General features: G+C 38.6%; 1 protein-coding gene across 3 annotated transcripts in view; it reads right to left on the bottom strand.

Annotated features, from left to right (window-relative positions):
* RASA3 (RAS p21 protein activator 3) overlaps positions 1-20,933 on the bottom strand; it is a 178,008-nt gene that overhangs the window by 9,949 nt on the left and 147,126 nt on the right. For all 3 annotated transcript variants that reach the window (XM_065677862.1, XM_065677861.1, XM_065677863.1), the window contains 12 exons: positions 20,398-20,470; positions 16,000-16,079; positions 11,886-11,990; positions 11,228-11,384; positions 10,252-10,400; positions 8,281-8,395; positions 7,330-7,404; positions 6,719-6,842; positions 5,493-5,599; positions 4,774-4,851; positions 3,775-3,852; positions 3,167-3,240 (listed from right to left, as the gene is read on the bottom strand). In XM_065677862.1, coding sequence (XP_065533934.1) covers positions 3,167-3,240; positions 3,775-3,852; positions 4,774-4,851; positions 5,493-5,599; positions 6,719-6,842; positions 7,330-7,404; positions 8,281-8,395; positions 10,252-10,400; positions 11,228-11,384; positions 11,886-11,990; positions 16,000-16,079; positions 20,398-20,470 — 1,215 coding nt within the window. The remainder of the gene's footprint in view (positions 1-3,166; positions 3,241-3,774; positions 3,853-4,773; positions 4,852-5,492; positions 5,600-6,718; positions 6,843-7,329; positions 7,405-8,280; positions 8,396-10,251; positions 10,401-11,227; positions 11,385-11,885; positions 11,991-15,999; positions 16,080-20,397; positions 20,471-20,933) is intronic.

The following is a 20,933-nucleotide window of genomic DNA, read 5'->3' as shown; positions in this document are numbered from 1 at the left end:
GTTCCACACCTCCATTTGCAATTGCACATTGATGCTACAGTTGGAAACGCATTTTCAGTAACATACAAAACCATCTGATGGCTGAAAGCTTTAATGCCCTAGCCCTCCTTTTTTGGCAGATGAGGGGCGTTCATTTAGTGAATTGCCAGTTTTAATTAATTTCAAACTTGAATTAGCTTACAAGAAACTGTGAGGTACCCACCACCTTCCTAACCGCTTAATCAGTCTAAAAGCTTCAAAGTGACTTTGGAAAGCCTAGTGAGTTCATACTGCTTAGCATAATTTCTGGCTAAAAAAAAAATAAAATGTGTATGCATATGAAATAAAGAGTTGATAACAGCTACTCTACACACTACATTAACTATTGTGCCAAATACAGAATTGTATAATGGAGCGAGTAAAAACTACTTACTACAGAGTAGTTTTTATCAAGTAGGAAGACAATATACAGCACAAAGAGCACACAGAGAGAACAGCAAATGATTCGGTTGAAGATTTTCAATAGCGCAACTAAAATGTTTGGAAGAGCTAATACTATTTCTCACTTCTGGTATCTCCAGTCAAAAACTGCATCGTATCCAACTGAACCCTAGGTCTGTCTAAAGCTCAAAGATAAACTCAAGCTCCTTCAGACTTTAATTGTTTTCTAACCAGCTGGGCTGATGTCTGCTGCCCTTTCCAAGTTGTCTGGACAAAAGCTGACAAGGATCATATAGAGCAATAGATTCTTTTTTTAAATCAGCTATAGTTACACACCTCTCATTCTTAAAATGGTCAGACAGTTACTGTCTCAGCCCCTATTCTTGGATTACTCAAGAAATATTTAATAAAACCACGTGATTCAGGTCACCACCAGGCACACTGGTGGTTGGCTTCATATTTCAAGGTTAAGGCAAATTTCAAGAGAAAAGCAGATATCCTTGGGCTGAACAACATGCTCTTAAGTTAGTTTCTCTTCCTTCCCATGCCAACACTGAAAAAGTGACTTAAAACTGCAAATTCCTACACAGCTTCTTCTTTGAAACATGGAAACTCCATACTGCAGAGCTAGGAGCACATTCCTAATTAATTTCTTCATAGCTGACATAGCCAAGAGGAGAACATGCTTCTATTTCCCACAGACAGATGACAAGCATTCTAAGCCAAACAAGTTATAAGTCAATTTTTTGTTTCTAACGTTCACAGAACATGTGATAAATCACAGCAAACAGTTAGAAGCACAGTGGGGAAAAAAGTCTAAGGTTAAACCCATTTTAGTGGGTGGGTGGTTAGAGATCCTGTTTCTGTTTATGGTAGACTTGATTTTGGATCTGCCTTAGCCTTGTTTGGAAGCATCAACATGCCCCCTTCACCTACAAGAATGGCAGGACTAGTTCTCCTTTTAACTTCCTTTCTTTTGGAAAGAACCAGGCAGAGAGGTGTTAAGCAGCAGTGGCATGATGAATGCCAGCAAACCCAAGTGGCAGTGACTAATCTTCGATACTGTACATTCATTCAAAAGTACATACACTATAGCTTTCCATCTAGACACTCTAACAGAAGCAAGAGATAGATAGATTAAAAAAACAAAAGCAAACAAAAGCATTGCAAAGCCAACCAGAAATCCCACTAACCAGCCAATAAATGTGGAAAAGAATCAGATCAAAGGCTGTGAAAATTCCCACTCACTCCCCATGATATAACATGACAATAATGCGAAATGTCAGGAAAAATAGACAGCTGAAGGCCACTCCTTAACCTTTAGAACAATTTACATGAATGCTACTTAGAAGTGCCTAGTTTTCACATTTCTTTTGTATGGCTACTTCTTAATCATTTCGATTGAGTTCATTGGGATCTATACACTGAATATTAAGCATATCTCAGTGCTTCCTCAAGCCTCTGCCTACAGATAAAAGTACTTTATTTTCATCAGGTTTTTGTTTTAACAAAGGGGGAAAAAAAACAAAACCAAAACAATGTTGTTCAACATCAAGAAATAGATAACAAAATGCTCTCTGCTGGGTTTACACAGGCATTTCAGGATTGTTAAAGAGAGTATTTCCTCCCCAAAGTTAAGTGAGACAAGTCTATTGCTGCGAAGGAAGGACATGCTGTCAGCCAGTAGCTACAGCAAAGCACCAACTGCTCCTACCATCTTACCTGCATGAACTATTACCATCAACTTTCTTTACTGTTAGTTTTAGAGTCCTTACAACAGCAGCCACAGGCCGAGCAAGAAAAGACAGAAAAAAAATCAGACAGGAGCAAAAGAAAGACAGGCAGAAAAAAGAATGTTTTGAGTTAGAGTGAAAATGTCACAAACTATACATTTATTTTCAAAAACAAAAGAATCATAAATGTACAGAATTAAAATAGACAAACTTGCTTCTAGGGACAGATGAAGTGAACTGCAGAGATTAACTGGAAGAGGTAGTCATGTTTTCACCAAAAACCTATTTTTTGCATGACTTAGGGCTACCATGAAAGCTTACTTTCAAGCAGCAGTTCAGCTTACTGAGCTCTGACAGGAAGAATTTAGATTTTTTTACTTTCCTCCTCCCAGCTCAAAGTCTGCACTGTGCACTTAGATGATCTTAAGAACACAGTTTTGTAACACAAGTCAGCCATTGGTATCTAAAACTAATATGGCACATGGAACATGCTTCCAAAAAAAGAAAAGGTACTAAAAGGAGAAACTATTCCAAACACATCACAATTTTTTCTCATAATTGCCACGGTAATGATTAGCACATGGATCTTATAGGGCAGCAAAAGCGTAATCTGTTTGCAGGATTAGCCCTCACTAAGGTATTCAGCATCTGCCTTCATAGTGGAATTTTACAGCTTTTGTTCACTGGAGCTCAGGGAAAAAAGATAAATCAACTTGATTTTAACAAAATGCTGATTTAAGTTTATTTTGCCTTAGCTGTGCTAATTAAGTTCTACAGGCTTCTTTTTCCCCAGCTTATTTCAAAGCATACTTAATTTAAGATGGTTAAATCAAATGAAAAAGATGTTAAAATCAGCTACAGCAGTCATGGAGAGTAGAAATAGCAACACATGAATCTTCCCGCGTTCTTCTCTGAACCCATAGATGGAATAGGAGTGGTGGAAAAAAAAGATAACTGCCTTAGAATAGTAGCAAGCACACAAGTAGAGGGTTTTGTTGCAGACACATGCTTACCCTTCTTTAAGCAATATAGGTTGCTCTATGCTCTTGTGATCTCTTCTTCCCGAAGATGAAATTAAATCTAGAAACTAAAAGGTGAACAAAAAGCAGATATAAAAATAACAAGACTGCACTACTCAAATTAAAATCTACAGCACACAGCTACAAGAAAATATTGTAAAAGTAGTTAAACAGAAGGTAATGGCAGAAGCTTGAGGAATTTGGGAGGTTTCCTTGGTTGTAAACTAAAAATAGCACAAATGTGCTTAAGCAGAATGACTGCGATGACAAATACTTCTTGTGCTTCTCCTTTGTTACACGTCTTTCAACTCCTTTGTACTAAGCAATTGCATCACAGATCTGCGCATCCTATGAAGCACACACGTCTCAAGCTCTAAGAAGCAGCTTGTTAATCCAACATAATTATTAAATAGAAATAGATCCAAAGAGATTCTACTACTGACATTCACATAATTTAATAAAAGCTTCTTGAATATTAATCAGTCTGCTTCTTCCAGCACATGCTTCCTGGTTTACAAACAGCTTGCATTACATTCTAGGATTCTGAGCATCAGCTTCAACACCACAGCAGGATTTTCAGAACATCCACATGCAATACTTACATTTTTTACTGCATCCGCATATTTCTGCTCATTAAAATAGTCATAAAAAGTAGCCATGTAGGATTCCTTGAAATTGGCCTGAAATATAAAGCCAAAACCATGCATATCATAATGGAGTTTATACAGAAAATATTATTGCTAACAGCAGTAGACCGTGAGACAAGCCACTGCAGATAAGAGATTTTTTTCTGGCCAGAGGTAAAATAAGCAAAGGGCTCCTTTCATGTATTTTTATTTCGAAAAGGTAGCAGAATGCATTTAAAATGTGCAGTAACTACAGTTAACAATGCATTCTTCAAAAGCTTAGAACTTCTGATTCAGCTTTTAATGTTGGTCCTAAAAGAAGCTGGCAAAGTGTGGAAGAAAGAATTCTATTGTCTCAAAGGATTCATAAGTAAGATACAAATTTATCTACAGTTGTCTGTGTGAATTCTAACAAGACCACCAGCAACCCCAAATTACCACCAGATACAGCAGTGTGGTGCCTTAGGTATTCAAGATTTATTTCAAACAGATATCCGGAGCATGGGCATCTAGATCTAATCTCACCATTGACTCCCAAAAAACTAAACTGGTACAAAAAGAGAAGCATAGCCCTTCCCCTTACTGGTGAGGTCTTCTCAGTTGAACTTGAAAATGCTGAAACAATCTGTAAAGCCCTGTTGAGCTGCTATCATGTATACCTGCAGCAAGTAGAGAACTTCACAGGTTCTCCTGATCACCGCCTTTCTTCCAGAAGGAAGGAATGAAAAGCCCTAGAACAGACTTCTGGGTTGGTCACACAATTTTACTTTACTGAAATCTAGTTCAGATTAAGAAAGATTTAGTTTTCCTGTGAGCACGAGAGGCTTATAATCAAAGCAAACATAAACCAGTTTTGTATAAGCCTACTGCAACTCAAGCATTTTAAAGGCTTAATTGCAGTAAGTGATAAAAGATTAAAAACAAAAGGAAATCACTTTCCTAAATTAAGCCTTTAAATGAAAATTACATACTTACAGATTTAGATTTTGATAGGCTGCCAAGTGTTTGAATGGTTTTAGAGATAAGAGTCAAAGTTCGAGAAGTCTGAGGATCCTAGGAAAGGCAATAATATTATACAGATTAGCTATTTAAAACACGGAATAGAGAAAGGTAAACTACATTTCTTCTTTCTTACTCCATTTTAAGAAAAGTAACATAAAATTAGAAAAGATGCAATAAAATAGCAGAGAAAAAAAGTTGCTTTTTTAAAAGGCTTTGGACTCTTAAGCCATCATGCTTCATAGCTACCCTATTGCTCTTCAGAGAACCAAAGACTATCAATCACTTGCAATATAAAAATACAGATTTCTATCTTGAAGACAGTCCAGGTCTTTCCCACCCCCAATAAGGACCAGAAGTCTTGAATGAGTTGCTTAACATCCAAAACATTTCCAACATTGCTGACAACCCAGCATTAATGTAATGTGGCAAAAATGAAGCAGTGACCATCTTTTCCACATCAGATTAGACCATCTTTGTCTTTAAATTTCACTGTTCTTCCCATACTCCCAAGTTCTTCACATACTCAGTCATTCAACATATGCTTCATATCCAAGACAGACACAGCAGATCTTTAAACTAACAAAGGTACTTCTCCTAAAGGCTATTAAAAGAACTGAAGAAAGAATCTTGATGGACAGACTATGGTGACAGAACCATATACATAGCTAAAAAAAAATTGATATGGTACTTACTGGATGGTGTGGTGTAAGCTGAAAGAGGTTTGGAGAAAGAATGGCAGGAGCAAAGAACCTCAGGAAAATAAAGCTGCTGACAGCTGTATACCTCACATCTAGGTCACCTATTAAAAAAAGACCTCTACTCAGCATTTCAATAATCCTTCCTTAAAAAACTTCTCAAATTATCAGAATCCCTTCAGAAAGCTAACTCAAGCATGTGCTGGAAGTGTCTGTATATGGAATTACAGGATGAACTGATGGAGGATTTGGAGCCAGAGATTGGCTAGCATAAACCAAGGAATTGTCAATGGCAGGCTTTTAAAAAGAAGCGAGTTCACGACACAGGCTATGAGGAGAACATCATTCACCTTTCCACTGCACAGGGAATTTCACATAAACATCCACTATTCCATCAATACAACTGAAGTATGATGAATAATTCACATACTTTATGAAAGGCTCAGCACAGAGGCCGGCTCTAGGTAACCTCATTAGAGCCCTGAGCACAAGCGCTGTAGAGAGTCTTAATGTATCTATCCCAGTTGGTAGTTAAGAAAATACATTTTACAAAAAATAAACAGGACAATGGCTTTCCACTTGAGCTTCTCTAGTATGAAGTATTTGTTTAAAAGCTGAACTTGGATTACTGTCTCTTAAAACTTCCTTATTGTAGTCTGTTTCTCTTCATGAGAATATATAGGTTGGTCATTACACTCAATTCCAGTTCTATATTGTCCTCTCATTCTTGCAGAGCCAAAACAACTAGGAGGGAGCAGAAGGAATCCTCTATTGACAGCCAGAAAACCTTTGCAGCACACTGCCTCCTAGGGCAACAAGCTTGCAATAGGTCAAATAATTTACAGATTGGCCTTTATTACAGTTTGGCATATGAACAGAAAATAATTCAGCTGCATGGAGCCTGCAGAATGAGCCACAACAAAACCATGAACATTTGAAAACATAGAGCATACTTTGCAAATATTGAAACATACATACCATCATAATGCTCTTTTTAAATGCCGTTTTCCTTGGAAAGATATTTAAGGAAAACTCATACAAAGTCATATTCCTTGCTGGTTTTTCCTTGATTATTCATTCCACATTAATACATACTCCAAATGGTACTTTTGATAAGATGCTGCTCAGTTATTAAATCCACCATGGATCGTACACACTGCTAGACTACACCTACATTAAAAAGCTATCAGTGATGTAAAATAAAACAATACATAGAAACTCACCTTGAAACCGTTTGGCAGCTGATTCTCTCAGTGAAAAGAAAATATCGCACATCACTGTAGGGCAACTTACACCAGATTTTGTAATTACAGTAAAAATGCGATCAACATATTGCCTCAGATTTTCCTGAAAAAGGCAATGATTATGACAATATTAGTATCACTTTCTGCTATGGAAAGCTGTATTATTCCTGGGTTTATTCATAATGGCATCATTAAAAGATTCCCACTTTAAAAAAACCTCACACTTAATGATACCGTCTTTGTTAAAGTGCACATATTCAAGTACAAGAGTAAAAATATTATTCCATACCAAGTGACATGGCTGTATGGCATATTGCTCCTTCTCACAGCACCATTTTCTATGTCACCAGTGGAACCACGGGCTAAGTTATCCTCAAGGGCAGGGAAGAAGTGATTAACATCCTACAGATATTGTATTTATACCATAATGTGAAGCTGTTGTAAAAATAATTACAACAGTCTGTGGTGCTGAGAAAGCCTTCATTATATTCTAATGAATGACAAAATTATTTGCAACATCAAACATCTGAGGAACTCAGTTAAACTTGGTAGTGTTAACAGAGATTATATCTTCAAAATCTAATGCATACCCTGTTATTTTCCAGGTTTTCACCATCCTTTAATTTCACAGGATCAATTTCACAAGGTTTATGGACCTGACAGATCTAGAAAAAATAACACAGTGAACTTTCAACATTACCTTCAAGGAGAAAAAGTTTTGTAAAAAGCATAATCTGTTAGGGTTTTTTGAGGTAAGAGGCAACTTCATACGTTTTTGTATATGTATTTTTGTTGTTTTGACAAAGCACTGAAGGTAAATTACATGTGACATTAATTTCCCCCCCCCCAAAAGTAGCATTAATTTGTTCTACCCTTTCCTTCAACTAAAGTGCAGAATATTTCTGTAGACTCTCTCATGCAAGGCTGTTCAATAAAAGTGAAATTTTCCCAAAACAGGCGATTTTGAAAGTGTATCTATATTCTTTAACAACTTGACATTTTCTGATGAAACATTAAAACAACAGCTGAAGAAACTGTCAAATCATTTAAAGGAAGTCTGTGGTCTGAATGTACTGTCCAATTGCAGCACTAAAATACTCACACCAATTCTGGACTGGATAGATAATAAACCATTGTTACAATACATGCATCACATACACAGTTATCTAGGAATAATTTTATTCCTTTATACCCACAGGCTGAAACGTATTACTTATAGCTTCACAGCAGCTTTCTGCTGTAGATACTCTTTATTCATCTAAGTTATTACTTTAATATTTTCTCAGAAATGATAAATGTTAGATTTTACAAAACAGAGTAATTAAATAAATGAAAGCTTTCCTTTTCCTTTAATACAACCCAACTGTTCCTGAATTGGGTGACTCAGCTGTGGCTAAACATACAGGATTTTAACGTACGAACAGGCTCTTCAGCATTATTTCCACAAAGTCACCTAAACCAGAAAGGAATAAAAAGCATCTGCTCCCTGAGGACCTTTTACAGCGACATTTTATCAAATAAACAGTCTAAACTGCTCTTACCTCATCTATAATTGGCTTTAGTGTAACTTGCAGATAATGCATCCCTGCCAGTTTCATTGTCTCATCAATGCACTTAGAAGTTAATGAGTTTCCTCTGAAAATGGTGTTTGGATCTCTGGAAGAGAACAATTTTCTGTAATTTAGTCTCTTTGTAATAAACTGCTAATATATGGAACTGAAAAGTGGCAGAAATTTGGGTTTGAATGCACAACCAAATATTCCCTTTGACACCAGCCTGCCATCAAATGAAGTCATGTAGCATTTACTGCACTTCCAGGTTATAACAAAAAAGCAGTAGTCATGGTTAAGTCCAGAGGGACTACAGATTTCCTTCTTTGTATCAGTGCTGTGTGCTCAGTGTGCCATTTAAACACACGGCAACTTATAGGCTCAGATCAAAAGGGTTTACAGTATAAATGAGGGAAAACACACTTGTTTTCATGTGCTACAGAACAGCATTAATTTGAGTAAGGGAAGGAGGTAGTGATTTTAGTCCCCACAACACTGGACATTACACTACTACTTTTCCCTACAAAATAAATGCTTGTAAACTGGCAAGGGAGAAGGAACACTGGCTCCAATGATATGGCCATCTCTTCTAAGTGACTTACAGCACTGTTCTGTGGTAATACTATTAAACACAGTGCGGATCCCAATTCTGCGCTGAGAACTAAGCCTGCCAAGCAGACTCTGTTTTTTCTGAAACATGTGTATTTATTTTTTATTTTAGAATTTCTTACATTTTCAAAATGCAAGCAATTTCAGACTCATTTTGTACCTACAATTCCTTGTATAGCAATTTACGTTATGCAGCATCAACAATCTCATCTACAACTTATATGATCAAATCCTGTGCCTACTGACAGCAGATCAAGCTTGGATATGAAGTTATCTGCTTGTTCTTATAAACAGTTGTGCCCATTTATAAGCAGTTAATAACAGGATGAATGACTTTGCTGGATTCATCATTTTGTTTCATAAAAATCTAAGCTCATTGCCTGTTATAAATGCCAGAAAGCCCTGAAACCAAACACCATCTTTGCTGTTTTATCACAGCAACATGACTGGCTAGGGAGCAGCAGATTTCCTCATACTGCAGCAATCAAGCTATTTCAGGCAACCTGCAGCACAGAAAAAATACACCTACCTAAGGAAGGAAAACACTTTATCCCTCAGACATTCTGGAAAAAAAAGTCAGCCCACACAAAGATTTTATTTTGTGCTGAGGAAGCTGTTACTTTAGCATTAACATCTGTCATTCCCCTTGATTCTCTATTGTCTCTTCTACCATCAGCCAGGAACACGACTACATAGGCACAAAGCTTGTAGCAAGAAATGTTCTTTAGGACCTGGCTGGTCCTAAAGAATCTAGATCTTACACTACTGAACTGTCAGTCCAACACTAAGCCAAACAAACATACTTACAAGAAGTGACCAGAAAAAAACAACTTGTTTTCTGCTATCTATTGCCAGATCCAACCCCACATTTGTTCCTCAGCCTTCCAATTGGAAAGATTAGACACACACAGCTTGCCTTAAATATTCATGATTAGAAGGAAACTTGTCCTTTTTTTTTTTTCACAAATTCAACACTTTTACTCAGCACTAGATGATTTATTAGCACACTATGAAACTGAAATTATTTCATAAGAACAGCTGAAGGTAATGTAGTATTTCACAGCTATCATCAAATGTAATTACAACTGAGAAGAGTGAAAACCCCTGCTCTCAGACCTTACAATAGTCTTGCAAGTAGATTTTGCAAAACATGATGGGAATTCCTCCTAAAAATCAAACATACCAGATCTTCAGAGCAGTGAAATAATTTATAAAGAGTTCTGCCGCTCAGCTGGAAGAAACAGAAACAACTTTAACATTTTCTTTTAAAATTACACGTAATTCTAGAGTGGAGGATTCTAACACTAGCCAACATAAAGTAGGTATGATAGCAACTTGGGTTTTGGTACTTACTGAGTTCTCTTCACTTCAGCATTTGCAATAGCACTTATGAAAGGCACAATTCTGCCATAGTGTAAGAAAAGCCTGACCAGAGGTATGGCTGCTTCCTGTTTTTCTCTGCAAACTTCACCCAAAATGTGTGCAGCTGATGCTGAAACAGGCTGAACAATGGAAAGAAAAACTTTGAGAGATCTTTCCAGAATAAGCATCCTTTCTTTCTTCTCCCATTAGCTCCTTAATGCAAAACCCAACACAACAGTTGCAACAGCCGGTTACCCAAACGTGCCCATACATAACATGGGTGGGCATCGCATTCCAGTTTTTGTTGGCTGTAAGTTCTGATCGCAAGATGGCAGCAATTTAAAAACTGCTACAGTACAGTCTCTTTTTCTCCCCCCTCCATTTTTAATAACTGTCTTTCCACTGAATGTCACTGTTGCCTGGGAAGCAAGTGAAGAGGAAGAACTTTAATCCTTCTCAATTTCAAGCCTCAGTAAGTATAGAACCCAATTCTTGTACTGAAAATATAAAAGCACTGTTACAAGTGCTTAAAAGTATATATAATGTCACATATGGTACAATCCTCTGAGATTTCAGGATTATTTTTTGGTTTGTTCGGTTTGTTTTGGGTTTTTTTAATTATACAAGTAAATTGTTCCTCTCCAGTAAAGGAAAACCAATTGATCAAACTGAAATTTACTTTGCATTTTCACATGTAAAATTAGCCACAGAGACTATGCTGCTGCTAAAACCACTGGTGTTCCTGGGTGTGCCTTTACCCACCATACTGCATGCAGATAAAGATCTCTGCAGGGAGAAAACAAGCACCAAGTATATGCAGAGCTTAACAAGGCCCTCAGGTCTGAAAGGAAGAAGCTGAAGTCTCTGGTAATTACACAGCTATGGTGCCAGCAAGACAGTGACAAACATTTAGACACCTCTGTAAGGATGATCTGCAGGTAAACAACAAGCAGTGCAAGCAAATTACCTCAACATCTGCAGATTTTAGCAGGATGTCTCTAAGTGGACTATAATAGTCTGAGGAAAAAACATGGTCCTCAGTGTAAACCACATTTAACCTTAAGGAACCGAGGTCATCAGGTTTCAATGACTTGTTACCATTATCTCTAGGCTGCAGGAAATACCTGATATACAAAAAAATAAGACAGAAAGTTTGTTCTGAAACATGAGATAATCTTGGGTTGCACATGAACATATATAAAATGTACAGATACATACAATGTTTGCATATGTATCAAATTCTTGAAGAGTTCTCAATCAGACTTTTTCAATTTGCCAGTTTGCTTTGCACCAAGTGCAAGATGGGAAGTTCTGATCATAAAGTTTTATGCAGATATGGTTAAAACCCCACACACTAAAACTATGGCACTACTGATGAACTGCAGTAAATAATATCACAAAGCCAACATATTAGAACTCCCACATGCAATACAGACGCAGACCAAAATCTCTAATCACACCATCAAAACTTCGTGTTCTTACATTTGCTAAGATTACTTTGGCTTGCTTACAAAAAAAGATACAAATTAAATCCATTTAAACTTTATCACCTAACAGTAATTACTCTTAGTCTTCATAGCAGACATATGTTTCTACTTATTCTCCAAAATAAAAATGTCAAATACCATGCTTCGTAAGAACTAGACTGTCGGAGAAATTTCAGAGGAAGTCTCAGTTCTCCTAGAAACTCGTCTCCAAACTTCAAGTTACTGGCATTCCAGAGATCAACTCTGTAATAAAAACAAATTATTTTTAAAGATTCATAATAAATTAAAAAAAAAATAAAACCAAATCATCCCAAACTTGTTTCACATTCTGTCTTTTTTTTTTCCCCTCAAGGCTATGAGTCTCAAAACTACAATAATTTCTAAACAGTAAAGAGACAACCTTACCTCAGCTAGATTGCTGGAGCCTTGCAATTCGCCTCCATGAAACATCAGTATACAAAAATCATCTAGACTCTCTCTCCCCTACCTGTACTGCTTCCACTAGTCATACTGATAAAGATTCAAAGGGCTGTTTTCCTATCCCAGATAATGAAAAAATATGGATAAAATGGACACCAGCGTAAAAAAAAAAGGTGCAGAGATATTTAAGGACTCCATACTGTTAGTCCTGGTCTAATCTGGGATTACTAGCAGCTAAACAGCATCTTTACAGAGTTAGGCTAAATGCCTATACAGTCCTTCCCAGTGCTCTAGCTCCTGGGAAGATTCAAATTTGTTGCACCTAAACCAGTTCTGTACAGATGCTCAGGACAGTTCTACCACTCCATATAATCTGTTTATTGACTGAAGCCTACACAATTTCTGGCACTCAGTCCCTCATGTTTGGGAAGCTCTGTGTATGTGTCTCTAGATAATACTTTCTTCCCTTTTACATGCTCTTCAACATTAGGATGTAAAACAACTGCATTGAGCTTCAAAGTAAAAGTACTGGTATCTAACATGGTATTCGTAGATAAAAATTACAATACCCACCTTGAAGCATAGGTTTCAAATGCCAGGGTAGTTCTTTATGTATATAATTTCAGGTGTCCTTCGAGAGGCACTTTTATTTTAAAGAAAGATAAGAATTTTGCAGCTAAGTGACAGTCTGAATGTGCCTTAAACTTGGGGAGGGGAGAAATATTTTGGAAAAAAATACAGGTTTTCCAATAATAAAACATTTTTAGAAGACCAACTTCAATTTGCATTAGGTGCAAAGTCATCCAATCATGGACATATTCACATGACCTTCCTATTCTTGAGCAACTCACAGTAGGCTCATCAATGAATGGGTGTTGATAGTCCAGCTAAAGGTTTGTCCTACCTTATGCAAGTGCAGAGGACAGCATGTTAAATCCTCTGAGCCTTGTACCTCTCAACAGTGTTTCATGCATCAAGTTTCATAGTAGACATACCATCAGCTCATATTGCATGCCTGCTGAGTAAAGTTCTTCAGACTCTGATATTTTTATAGTATTTCTGCAGGGCAAGAATTCCCCCAAAGATAAAAAAGCTTCTTTGAAAATTCAACCTTTTCTCCCCTTTTCTTCATGTCTGGATGGTAGGTTGCTAACTAATTCAGATAGCTAAAAGCGGCTTCAAGAGGAAAGGAATCTTTCGGGAAGTTTATTTACACATAGTCTAATTTACATCTTACCAAGTATTTACAGGCTACTAGTTTATTCAAATTCTTTCAAGATGCCCACTAGAAATAACACTTTCAAACATACGCGGCCAAAAGGTGTTCCCCCACAGCAACTTAAGTTACAGAAAAAAAATAGTGCAAAGGATTGTAGAAGAGCAACTAACAACCCAAGGTAGATCCTACACAGTAGGCAAAGCAGGCATCCAATTCTGAAATGATTGTTTTGTGCATTCAGGAGTACGAAGCATAGCAGCATTTTAAAAATCATAATACAGAGACCTCCAATTCTAGAAGATGACTGTTTCCTGAGCTTTTAAAAGGCAAAATTATGGCAAGTGCTCTTTTGAAACTGGTCAGACTTCAGTCACAGAAAGAAAGAAACAGCAGAGAGGGGGAGGAGAAACAACAAATTCACCAGAACATCTGGTCCCTAAGTGTTGATATGCCCTGCAACTTCCTACACCCACTCAAAAAGAGAAACTTTCATAGTTTTAGAGAGAAACCATGAGAGATTAAGCCTCCTCTTTACCCTGTGGAATGGTATTTTTCTCAGGAGAGAAAAAGAAAACAAACCCCCAAACCCATAAATCGTACAATCTGTCCAGAAGGCATGGGGGCAATCTAACTCTGACTAAACAAACTGGAGGAAGTGAGCGGGGGTGGAAGGGGAACCTGAGATGGAAACAAAAACACAGTGTCTATAGGGGACAAAACCTCTGAGCAAAGAGTTTGCCCAACCAAGACTAATACTTTATCTGTTTTTGTCTATTATTTAAGTGCTTAATCTTTTCCCAAGTATTTTGTAAAGCTCCTCACAAACTATTCATCCTTACCACACTGTGATGTGTTGGTTTTAAGGAATGAAATAATCTTCTGAAGCTGAGTACCACATACATTATCATTGCAGACAGTAATTTCTCCAGAAAATGATACTTAGCAAGTAAAACAACTGTATAATTCCATTTAGTCCAGTAGAGAAAAAATAAGAATCAACTGAAATATTTAAGCAATGTGCAACCACTATCTACCAATGTCTAGGGTCCCCTCCCAGAGAGGGGACAAAATTACGACAGGATCCTAGCTTTCATTTAAAGCCAGTGTGTGCCCAGGTTTCATGGTTACAAAGACTAGACTGAGACTCCCGAGACATTGTTCAGTTGCCTATTCCATCACACACATCCCGTGGGATATGGGGCATGTTAATTTGTATCTGCCTGCATCATGCAAAGCTTTGGAGAACTTTAGTGTGGTGCTAGGACTGGGTCATCTGCTGTGCTGCAAGACTGACACCACTGAAGCAGCATGGCACTAAACCTGGGCCTTTGCTTTCTCTCCTTTGTATTAGCTGCCCTTAAGCCAGGTACCTTTGCACTGCCTGACATGGATGTTCTCTGAGAAACGAACTACAGCTCTTGTCTCACTCACATACAAATAGTTTCCCTTTCCTGTCTCACAAAACCATGGCAATTAAATTCATTAATGGTCTTGTAACACTGCAATACCACACTAACGGACTACATGAACCAGCAGCTGACCATCAAATTAGAACAGCCCTCACCCATTCATTCACGAACACAGATGTGTCTTGCTTGCTAGGAGTAAATACTGTTCCCCCTTCCGGGTCTCCCCATCTTTCCTTACAGCCAGCTTTGCTTCTAAAGGTACTAGGGAATGTTTTGGAAAATAAGCCCTCACTGCCTCTCCAGTGGGAATACCTGGGGAGGAAGGAGGTGCCACCATTCTCCCTCAACCTTTCTTCTTCCAAATCCTAGAGTAAAGGAGAGGGGAATTTCTTACCACCTTATGGAGATACAGTAGTTTTCAGCTACAGTGCACCCACGTCACCAGATGGCTTAAGTCTCTGAAGTTTCAATGTTTGTGATGATATGACGCATGTGATACCTTTAGGTTTTGCACCTCCTATTGTTTTCTCTCCACTCCTCCTATTTTCCTGTACCTACAGACACTGTTGACAGACCTCAGCAGATTTTAAAATAGTACCAAGTGGGTGGCAGGGGGTGAGGTGGGGTTGTTTTGGTTTTTGAAATCAAGAGTTGCTTCTTTCCTGAGTAATGGATTTCACATTTATCATAGCCAGCCCTGCAAGAAGGGGTTAAAGTCTGGCAGGCAAAAAAGAAGAGAAACTGCCTCTGTCCCAGAGAAACTCCAAGTTCAAGAGTTTCCTTTCAGGGAAGAAGGACCTTATATGGGTTGCTAAAATTAAGAGATGAAAGAAAAAACACTCTCTAACAGGGAGGAACACAGAGCTTCTGGGCTCTCTTGGGAAACTGATGGAGGGAAGGAAGGAGGAGAGAAGAAGGAAGGAAGGGGAGCCCAGACAGAAAAGGCTGAGCTTAATGACAATCACAGATTAGTATACCCACAGCGTATATAGGATATGAAGGAAAATAATAAGGATCTCTCCCACAGCACAACCATCACACATATTCAGATACACTCTACAAGATGGTGTAGGTAAACAAACATACACAACGACAAAGACTCATCTTGATTTATCAGCATGCCTGACACTTTGAAAACTGAGTCTACTACAAAGTTACATAACTTTAGAAGACAAATTTATTAGAATAAAATGTTTTATATTACCTAATCTCCATTTTGTCAACTTCATCAACATCTTCAATATCAAAATGGGATTTCTTGTTGTAGCTACTGGGTCTTGTAACCTAATAGAAAGGAGGAAACTTTAACAACTTGATCTGATACAAATGCATTCTGACGTTACTTGTACAAAGCTCTGGAAGATCACAGCCTTTTACTGTCAGCAGTGACTTCAGTCTTAGTTTTGAAAACATTCAGGCACTTGAATAAACATGGTGACTAAACACATTCCTGACTATACAAAAGTGATGGTTACACAGTCATATCCAGAAGTAAACAGACACTCCATACTGTCTTTACAGAGAAAGGATGTCTTTAATATTACTACAGTACTTTGAGTTTACATTGACAAAAGAAAAGAAAACATGGAAAGGAGTACCACTTTCATAATCCATCTAGGGAAATAAACGAACAATTAATAACTGGGTTTTAAACACAGCTGTACAACTGATGTTTCAGAGTAATGGCCTGAGACACTCTGAAGCGAGGTGGAGATGGGCTGACACAAAACCATCCTTAAAACCATTTTATCCAGTTATAATTGGGAAGCTCTGCCTGTCCTGATATCCTGGAAGTCAATTTATCATGCTCATACCAAGAAATACCAAGCAGATCAACTGTCCAAGAGATGCTTGCATGTATTATGCATATCAGAGTATAGAACCAGGTGCACAGTTCAGCAACCATATTTGTGAGACTGATAGCAAAGCATGGGCAGAAAATAATGGGAAGATAGCTGTTAAGTGTAGAGCATTAGCAAAGAAGTTTCTGTACAAGCATTTCTTAACATTTGTTTTCTAGCAGGATTATAAAAAGACTTTGATGGTTGTATTTTTGTACAGTGTGTCAGAAACTTGAGAAAAAGGCTACCCCACCCAGCTGAAACCACAGCAGGAACTGATCAAATGCAAGTGTGTATGATGTGTGGGCTCAGCTCTTGGTTGCACACAGAAGCTGAAATTTAGTGTAGGTTTAAATATACTTGTAGCTTGATATTTCCCACTCACAAAAACTGTCTTTTATTGTAAACTTGACCTCTTGGTTTTCTACTGCACATCGGATGCAGATGGTACAAACAAGGGAGGCAAAGATATAGCTGCACAAGTGGGGAGGAACCAGAAGAGACTCTCAAAGCACAGGACACTCAACAGAGCCTTTTTTCTGTGTGTATGTATGCGTGAGGGAGGCACCATTTTCAAAGCAATACATAAAAACAAACTAAAAGATGTTAGCAGCACTGGAGACCAAATGCTCTAGACTAACTGAACCAAGTGCACCTGGAACCCCAAGAGCACGGGGGATTTAAATGCGGCCTGCAATTTCAGCAGCTTAGCACAAATCTTTTCACCCTTGCAACTGCTGTCACTGTGGCTTCAAGAAATTATCTTACATACCTGCAAATGACTTTTTGCTACTATTGTGAAGCTAATGCTGTAATTTTTAATAAGGAAGCAAATTTTAAGCCTTTTATTATCTCTAACGTGAGTCGTTAAAAAAATGTTATAGCATAGGTGTAACTTACAGCACATCCCTTTAAGGAAACACATTTCTGAGAAGTTTTGGTGGACTCTGCATGTACTAGGTTTCTCTGTTCACCTGTATAACTGCTTAGTGTGCATATTAACAGAGTTCAAGAGTGGTACTGCTATAAAAATAGCTGTATGAAGTTCATCGTTCCAAGGATGGAGATGAGGGACCTCCTAGTTCACAGCGCTGAACTAAGCTGCCATGTACCATTTTACAAAGAAGGGGGCACAACTCTGCTGTGCTGGTGGTTCCTTTCTTTAGGCAAAGCTGGCAAGCTGTTCAACCCCAGTAATTTTTTTTTTCAGCACATGCAGGTTTGCAAACAGGTCCCCAGCACTACCTTCTTTGGTTTCCATAAGAGGACCATTTTCTTGTAGCTGCATATAGAACTCCGAGTCCCAACACCACACTGCAGCTGGAGTGGTGGTGAAAATGGCTCCTGGCCATCAGGTGCAAGTTTCGCTCACAGCACCCCTTAAATAAGCCCTTAGATTTCCCAAATGAACTATAAGCTATTTTCCTTTTAGAAAATCAAATTTGGTTATAGAAAGGAAAGCAGCCATTTGATGCCTTTTACAGATCAGCTTCTTCCTTGGAGGCATGGGCGATCACTGTGTTAGCAGACTGCAGGAAAGGTGATGAAATTGTTTGGAAACAATGAGTGACACTGCTGCTAACAGTATGAATCTACGCAGATCCATCAGCACGCACCAGCCACAGGTCTTCCCATGTCTCATTAGTGAATGTACTTCCCAGCCATAGCAGTTCTACTGAGCCTTGTTCCTCTGAGACATTTAGCATGATATATACTAACTGCTTTCAAAATGACATAAATCTACTATGGCTTTCTCTGCACTTAGGGTATGTTTATGTTTCAGAGTTCTGGCTGATTCAGGCATTTTCCAAGCTCTGCTTTTACCCGCACAGAAAACATTTTGCTCTGAGTTAGCAGAACAACTGGGGCATGGGCTTGAGTTCAGGTTTTGCTTCTGATACTTGCACGCAACCCAGCTCTCAGTATAAAGGCAAGATAAGGAAGCCTCCAGCCCCCTCCACAACTCCAGCTGGAAGATGCTTTCTGTTTCTTTCCTTCCTCTCCCAGTATGGCACCACCTGCCAAGTTCAGTGTTTAAATACCAAACGTTCTCGGCTTCCGCAGTGCACAGAAGGCTGAGGAATCAGACAGGTGAAGTTTTGTGCTTTACAGTCTGAATTCCTGGCATACATTCTCATTAAAAAGCTCTCACTGACAGATGCCCTGAGAACTGCCTATGTTAAACATAAGGAAGCCCAGTTTAGTTTAATTACATATAGCATCATTCTTGTGACACTGGCAAAGGCCAGATGAGGGACTTGAATCCTAGACAGCCTCAATCGATACCATGGGATCTCTCCCCTGCCAACCATGCCCATGCAGCACCTACGGAGCCTCACCAAGTCAGCAAGCAGGCACACAGGCTCACTGCTAGCTAAAGTTAAGTCTGCAGGGAAGTTACATCCTAAGAAGAGATGTGTTGGGTTAGGAAAGGAATGATTACCTTAGATAGCTATCCTGGGCGAGCCTCAGGGCTTCCACCACTCTGGGCAGTGAGAAAGTGCTCCTGCCAATGAAGAACTTGCTATCTGTTCCTCAAATCCAAACACAACAACAGTGCTCAACAACAAGACCATGTTTCTGCTGGTATAACAGACTTTAGATTACTTGGTACAATTGTCAGCTTCTAAACAAAGATGACCTTTTTTGGGGGTTGTTTTTTTGGGGTTTTTTTTGTTTTTTTTTAAGAGGGGAAGACAGCAATAAACCCCTCAGTGGCCCTGCCAAGAATGATACATGCACTTTAGATCTGCACAGTGCAACAGCACTTTTATGGCTCCTCTCTCCCCAGCTCTCCTTCCTGATGTGGCCGCCTGTGCCCCGAACTGATTTGAAAAACCACATCCCAAGGTGCCACCCCCCTATGTCAGCAACAATTTCTAACACAAATGTGTCCTGAATGATGCAAGCCGTATGGCCAGAAAAAGCTTTTCAATGATATGCCACCTGCACTGCACCACTCTGGCTTTTCATCAACTTTCTTATGCCTGATATGTTCTACACTGATAGGTGTCTACTGAAATAGAACAGTTAAACGCAGATCAGGACTAAGATGTCCCAGGGAAAAAGAAAAAATTCACATACTTTAGAAGACAGAATTAAAAGTTTCCAGAGGTATCAAAATTATAAACACATGCACATATATGTACGGACACACCACAATTACAGCTACTCTTGCCAGAAAGAACCTAAATAAGCACTTTCACGAAAGTTACACTTCGTTTTAACTGGACTTGTTGAAAATGCTCTGTATTAAATCAAGCTGTAGAGGTTTCACCCACTTGGAGAAAAGGCACTGGTATTGCAGCAGACTGGTAGACAGCCAGAACATCCAGTTTAAGTGTATTTTTCCTCTACAGTTTTCAGTATCCCTAGGACATAACCTTCCTCCCAGTGACTGGGAATCACAGGGTGGAGCAGCTATAAAAACAAAGGCTAGAAAAGATTGTTGTTGTTGTTTTATTTTTATATCCCATTTTTAACTGTTCTTTTTCAAAACTCTTCTTGGGTGAGTTGCCATAGAGCACAAAGGCTGCTGCTCAGAAGTGCACCTTGACGGTTTTCCTGCATAGTATCTGAGCTGAAGCAATATCCTGCTCCCTCAGCAGACGGCGCGTCTAATCCTGGGTACTTCTTTCCCCTGCACCATGCTTTGAAACAGTCTTCAAAGAAGACAGCTGGCACAACATGGAGCAGGATACTGTGCCAACTATCTACAGTATAGTATTTCAGCTTATCACCAGTTCCTTTGAAATACCAACCTCAAAATAAAACACTTCATCAAAATGTGGATTGTTGGTCTTCTTTTTAACTTTAGTCTTTTTGGCTTCTGATCTGAATTAAGGAAAGAAAGAAAAAAATAGGGTAAGAAACAACATCAGCAGACGTGTGATCCTACAACAGGGTGACTGAGGAACAAATAGTCATCCACTTAATTTATCTGGTAAAGCTAGAATGCCACATGGCTCCAGCACAGTAAGGAATACACATTCGCACACATTTAATAGAGAGATTCACTGCATGCTTGTTTCTCTGAAGTGGCAGTAATCACAGTTTTTTATGCTCTCTTAAACACAAGTTCTTGATTCCATCACTCACTTCGTCCAGCAGAATCTTATATCTGTACAAAGCAACTGGCAAGAATGAGGCCCTGAGGAGCAACATTTGGGGGACAATCTCAGTCTTGATGTGACTCAAAAAATTCCTCATACCCTAACAGCACAGGAGACAGGAAGACCAACAAATAGCTATTTCTGTGGTTTATGTTTTATAATCCTGGCCTGAGGAATCAGTGAAT

The sequence above is a fragment of the Lathamus discolor genome, chromosome 4 (assembly GCF_037157495.1).
Source record: "Lathamus discolor isolate bLatDis1 chromosome 4, bLatDis1.hap1, whole genome shotgun sequence".
Taxonomy (NCBI): Eukaryota; Metazoa; Chordata; class Aves; order Psittaciformes; family Psittacidae; genus Lathamus; species Lathamus discolor.
Note: the sequence above shows the minus strand (reverse complement) of the source record. Positions and strands in the feature narration are given on the sequence as shown.